General features: G+C 36.7%; 1 protein-coding gene across 1 annotated transcript; it reads right to left on the reverse strand.

The window, feature by feature from the left end:
• Positions 1-1,581: 1,581 nt before the first annotated feature.
• Positions 1,582-5,214, reverse strand: LOC131524060 (extracellular calcium-sensing receptor-like). The gene is made up of 6 exons (XM_058750802.1): positions 4,960-5,214; positions 4,104-4,859; positions 3,534-3,761; positions 3,218-3,341; positions 2,828-3,041; positions 1,582-1,606 (listed from the first exon to the last, which is right to left on the reverse strand). The coding sequence occupies exons 1-6, from the start codon at positions 5,212-5,214 to the stop codon at positions 1,582-1,584; spliced, it is 1,602 nt and encodes a 533-aa protein (XP_058606785.1).
• Positions 5,215-6,205: the final 991 nt, after the last annotated feature.

A 6,205-nucleotide genomic window follows, 5' to 3' on the forward strand; every position in this document is an offset into this window, starting at 1 on the left:
CAGGGGTCAGAAAGTAAAAGTCCTGCCATATTTTTGTTCCACCCATGAACTCAGCAGCTGATTTCACCAGAGGAGGAACCAAGTCATTCCTTTCAAGTCTCAAGTCAAATCCCAAGTCCTCAAAGAGTTAAAGTTAATGAGATAATTAAGTGTCTAATTAAATTATGACTGTGCATTAGTGATGAACACCTGCTGTTATTGAGAATTACAGAGGATCAGATATTAATGTTTTAATGGTTAAAATGATGCCACCATCACAGAGATCAGTGTGTGCTTTAGTTGGGCTCTTGGCCTTTGACTCCTGTGTTAGATCTCTCTTTGCAGCATTACATGTGTTGCTGTAAAGTAAAGAGATCATGACTGCACAATGAGAAACCATGCTTTTACAGCTGTACTGATTGTTTGTTTTTTTCTTCTTTGTGTTGTATGTTTAGGTTTTGAAAAATCAACCTTGTGAAATAGCGTGCAAGGAACTTGTTGTTCTAATAGTTATGATGAATTCATTTGAAATCGACTGTATTTAATGCATATAAACACTTAAACTCTTCTGGTATTTAGACGCACGCAGACATAATGAACCAGTATATGAATCTCAACAATGGTGACAACCAACAAAATTCTTCATGCTGCAATGTATGCTGGGTAAGACCATAGTAAAAACTCCCATCATGCACTGCAGTATGAATTATTATTGTCACCACCGTTGAGGATCATATGATAAGTGTTCATGTCTAAAAGCCTGAGCTGATGCAGTTCTTCCTCCTAATATGTAATCACTACAGTAGCATTTGTTTGGTAGGACTTTTTTTTCCTGAAATTCAGTAATAGCTGAATATCACTCAATAAACCAAAGCGAGACACCTTCATGATGCTCATTCAAATGATTTAAAAGCAGAAAGCGTAAACTAATTTGCTACATCAAGTTCTTGATTTAGCAATGCACAAATGTTTGTTGTGAAACAATATTGCACTTGCTTAAAAGCAAATTACTTTGATTTACTAAAAGGGTCAAGAGCCCAACTAAAGCAAACACTGCTCTCCATGATGGTGGCATCATTTTAACCAATAAAACATCAACATCTGATCCTCTGTAATTCTCAATAACAGCAGGTGTTCATCACTAATGCACAATCATAATTTAAGTAGACACTTAATTATCTCATTAACTTTAACTCTTTGAGGACTTGGGATTTGACTTGAGACTTGCTTGTGACTTGAAAGGAATGGTGAAATCAGCTGCTGAGTTCATGGGTGGAACAAAAATATGGCAGGACTTTTACTTTCTGACCCCTGGATTGTCCGCCTCTGCTAATATGTACTTTTAAAGTACCAAAATGGACCCTTTAGGTACAAACATGTACCTTTTTGAAAGGGTACAGCCCCAGTGACAGCTTCTGTACCTTTATTTCTGAGAGTGTACGCTCTCTGAGCATCCAATCAAAGGACGAGAAAATGCTGACGTTATCATAAGCCTGCTAGATGGCCCTGGTGCTGCCAACTCGAAATCTGATTGGTTAAAACAACGGTTTCATTGCCATTGATTTTAAGCTACAGATGCCTGCACTGTTGATTCTGAAGGCCTTAGGCAGATTTCCGTTTGCGTTCCCTGGTAACACGATTGCTGAAATATGATTGGATAAAAGCTCTAATATAAACATACACTACTGGAAGCAGCACAACCAAGAGAAAAGCTATGAAATGAAGATAATAGACTATTGGAAATAATTGAATACACATTCATGGAAAAATAAATTATATATTAAAACTAAGTCAGTGATTCTGATAGTGTTTAGGCCAGCAGATAATGCTTTGCTGGCCCTGCGGCCCACCACTGAGTATAAGCAATAATAAAAGTTTGGTTTAGCCCGTTTACCCAAAAGGCTCTGAATAATTTTGATGAAAATATTGTACTCAAATAATCACGAACACAATGAGTGAACTTTTATGAAACTTGTAGACTTTCTGAGGACTTCCGCTACAACAATGACAAACAACATTGAAGTACATTTTGGTAGCATGGTTTATATCATGTATTTTATGAAATTGCTCAATTAACAGAAGTAACAAAGTAAAAACATTACAATATTATAATGCTAATATCAGTTTATTTATTTATTTATTTTTATTAAATTAACACCTATGTGGAATCTTGCCCATCATATTTTGCTTTGTGTTTTTTTCAGGCTTGAACATAATTATATAACATTTTGGTGCAAATATACATAATAGCAAACCAAAGCTTGATGCTAAAATGGCAAATATCTCCACAGCTACAGTAAATTTTCCAGGAGTACTGACATATGACGGGATAAATGTGATCCACACAGCACAGAATATGAGCATACTGAATGTGATGAATTTGGCTTCATTGAAGTTATCAGGCAGCTTGCGAGCCAGAAAAGCCAATATGAAACACAAAACTGCCAGTAGTCCAATATAACCTAGAACAGAAGAAAAACCTATAGTAGAACCCAAACTGCACTCAAGAATGATCTTTTCCTTATAATATTTAAGATTTTTAAGAGGAAATGGGGGAGATAGTGTTAGCCAAAGCACACAGATAAAAACCTGTATAAGTGTAAAGACAAGAACACTGAGTCGTTGTTGTGCAGGCCCAAACCATTTCATGACATTGCTTCCTGGAAGTGTAGCCCTGAAGGCCATTAACACCACTATTGTTTTCCCCAGAACACAGGAGATACAGAGGACAAAAGTGATTCCAAACACTGTGTGACGCAACATACATGACCACTCAGTGGGCCGACCAATAAAAGTAAGTGAACAGAGGAAACACAGAGTCAATGAGAAGAGCAGAAGGAAGCTCAGCTCTGAGTTGTTGGCTTTTACTATAGGGGTGTCCTTCTTGCTGTAAAATAGGATGGCCACCAGCACAGTTAATCCTGCTCCAAAGAGTGAGAAAAAGACTAGCACTATACCCATAACTTCTGTGAATGAGAGAAACTCTACAGTCTTTAGTACACATTTATTTTTCTCAGCATTAGACCAGTATTCCTCTGGACACTGCTTGCAGTTATTTGAATCTGGAAAGAAAGTTATGTTTACTATAGTTATAGTTATATTATTTATTTATTTATTTTGTAGTTATTTTATTTATTAACTCCTTTGATAAAAAACTGCATCCTGAAGAGTAGAAGAAGAACACAAAAAGAGCAACTAAACAATTTTCTTTGAAACTGTGAGATGGACTGTATGTTACCTGTCTGATTACTGAATTCTCCTTCTGCACATGTAATACAATCATAACAGCAGACAGGTCTTCCTTTCTGTGCAGCCTTCCTAGTGCCTGGAGGACAGCTCTCACTACACACAGACCTTGGCTTCTGCATTGAGAAATACATTATACATACAGTTGGAATGCTAGTTAATGTCATGAAGTCATTGTGTGTTAATGTCATGAAGTTCATGTATTAGAAAGTATGATTGTCCCTTTCCTCCAGTAAATGAGGCAGTCCTTAATTTTCAAGTGGTTCATGCCACATTAGCCTCTTTCAAACCAACATTTTAGTATTTACCTCCAGCTGTCCTCCAGCCCAGATTATGTTTTCAGTGTTAACAACAAAGCGCTGGTCAGGAGGCAGTGAGGCATCATAGTATCCCACTGGTTTAAACTGGATTGATCCATCTGAGTCCTGCTGCCAGTTCACAACTTCATACTGGGCTACTGTGGCACCAGTGCTGTCAAACCACACACGATCTCCGAATTTTACAGTGAAATGTACTTTTTTTAGAGCCTCAACCACCTAACAAAAATACATTTTTTAATGAATAAAATGTATAAAAGCAGGAAAATTATATATGAACAAACCCCTGTGAATTTTGATTTCAGTAAGTGCTACTGAATTAGAGATTGCTGGGTCAGTGCAGGAGAAAAATCTGATTTAACAGCCATTGTGATGTAATTGAAATTTACAGATGTAAACAGCTAATGTGCAATAAAAGAAACACTTAAAAATGTATTTTGGTATTTTGGATATTTCCTTTGCACTAGTATCAAAACACATGTTGCTTGCAATGTCTTGCCTCAATGCATTGTCAAATAGAAGTAGAATTGCCCTCCTACCCCCCCTCCTCCCCCTCTCTACCTGCTGTGGTTGTATTGTCAGGTCCTTCTTACAACCTTCTGGTCCTTTGCACTTGAGCAGACTGTGTAATGAATGAGCCACAGCATAAACTGCTTTATACACGTTGCTTGCATATCTTTGTTCAGGCACATCGTCATTGTAATTTTTCAGCACAAGTAGATCTTTATATGTGCTGCAATTTAATTTCAATTGAGAAGAATTCCACTCAGTCTGTGAGCAGGGAAAAGCTGAATCCCAAAATGTCTTTATTACATAATCGGAAAATCCTTCAGTATTGATTTTTCTCACTGCAAACCCCAGTGACCCTCCCAGCACACGGAAACTGTTTGGAGTTATCAAACTCTTTGCAGTTGTCCATGCTTCGACACCGATTACTTGCAGGCCTGTAATGTTCTGAATACTTAGTTGCTCAAGAAGATTGACCATCTCAACACGGGAAAGAAATGCAACAACCACTTTTGTGCTGCTTTTTTTCATAGTGTCTATGGCTTTCTGGAGTTTTTCAGGTTCTGTACGATAGAATTTCACAGAGTACTCCACACAAATCCCCTCTTCCTGGGCTGTTTTCAGAAATTTAGCCATACCATTATTTCCATAGTCATTGTCACTGTTCACAGCTCCCACCCAAGACCAACCAAAGTATTTCACAATGTATGCAAGTGCTCTGCTCTGGTGGTAATCACTAGCAATAGTCCTGAAGAATGAGGGGTAATCTTTCCTGTTGCTAAGACACTCACATGTAGCTGAGTGACTTATCTTGAAAAAAAATAAATAAAAATAATAATAAAAATAGTGAAGCAGTGAAACAGTCATCAATATGGTAAATATGTCAAGCATGATTATGTTTGCTCTTTACCACTGGAATCTTAAAAGGTCCTGTAGTTCTGGACAGGATCACTGTAGCAGAAGACTCTGTTTCTCCTATGATAGCATGTATAGGAGACTGTCCATTGCATCTGTCCCCTGCTGCAAACTCCTGGTCATTCATCAATGCCATAGTTGCACTCATAGAAGACAGTCTTGAACCACAGCTATCATAGATTTTGTAACCAATAGAAACATTTGGAAGTAACTGTTCACTTCTGTTAATCTCCTCAATGGCAAATATCATGATTTGTGCCATCCGGAAATCTCTCAGATTCACACTATGATAATATTCCAGATGTTATGGTAGTTTGTGGTTATAAATTCAGTATATATGGTTTTATATTATGCAATATATTTTCATTAAAAATCTGTTGATATTGAATACTTTATCTGATATAATGTTTCTGAAATAGTTTAAAATGTAACAAACCTGGAGCATGATAGAAGCTGAGGTTTTTGTATAAAATCAAATGAAGGTAATATTTCTATACTGCGGATTGAAAAAAGTCCCCCAATAGTTACGTCTCCATCCTTGGAAAGCAGTGCGTACTTAGGGTCTCCCATTTTTTGGCAAGGAATATCTTCTGCCTTTGCATAAGACTTATGGAAAAACAGGAGTGTGTAAAGAAAGAGAAGCATCCCAGAGATTGAGCTCCACTGCGACTGTCAAATGCAAATGGCCTGATACAGTATATACACTTTTAAAGACATAATTAATATGGATGAATGATTGAGAGTGTAACCAATGACCTCATAGGGCAGGGCAGGAGCCACGTCAAGTAGGAGTGTGCCACCAAATTGCTATCCTTTCTATTATCATACATTCTATTGGATTAATATTAAATTGTATGATTTTAATTGGAAAACATTCCCTAACATGTCACTGTTTTTTTATATATGAACTCTCCATTCACATTCTTACAACACAAATGTCCTAAGAAAATGGTTATTTGTTTATACAGTAGGTGTTAATTTCCACTGCTTATTTCAAAGTTATGTTTACATTAATTACAGTAGCAAAATCAGATTGGTCGACAGATGAGACATGACACCTCAACATATGTTTTACAAATATTCATTTTGAAATCTAAATAAAGACCTTAGCTTTGAAACGTATGTGCATATATTTTAATTTGCCTTTTGCAGTGATTCACTGTTTATGTAATTGTACTGTGTTGTAATATTGTACAGTAGGCTAACTTTAAATGTTTTTAACCATGATTTTGTTAATAGTA

Source organism: Onychostoma macrolepis, chromosome 18 (assembly GCF_012432095.1).
Source record: "Onychostoma macrolepis isolate SWU-2019 chromosome 18, ASM1243209v1, whole genome shotgun sequence".
NCBI classification, from domain to species: Eukaryota; Metazoa; Chordata; class Actinopteri; order Cypriniformes; family Cyprinidae; genus Onychostoma; species Onychostoma macrolepis.

Bases quoted from the DNA above. Each gene is read 5' to 3' on its own strand.
- LOC131524060 (XM_058750802.1), bottom strand. From the start codon at position 5,214: ATGATATTTGCCATTGAGGAGATTAACAGAAGTGAACAGTTACTTCCA. The intron at 4,860-4,959 runs GTAAAGAGCAAA...TTTTTTTTCAAG, and splicing joins GACCTTTTAAGATTCCAGTG to ATAAGTCACTCAGCTACATG. The intron at 3,342-3,533 runs GTAAATACTAAA...TTCTCAATGCAG, and splicing joins GGGCTGGAGGACAGCTGGAG to AAGCCAAGGTCTGTGTGTAG.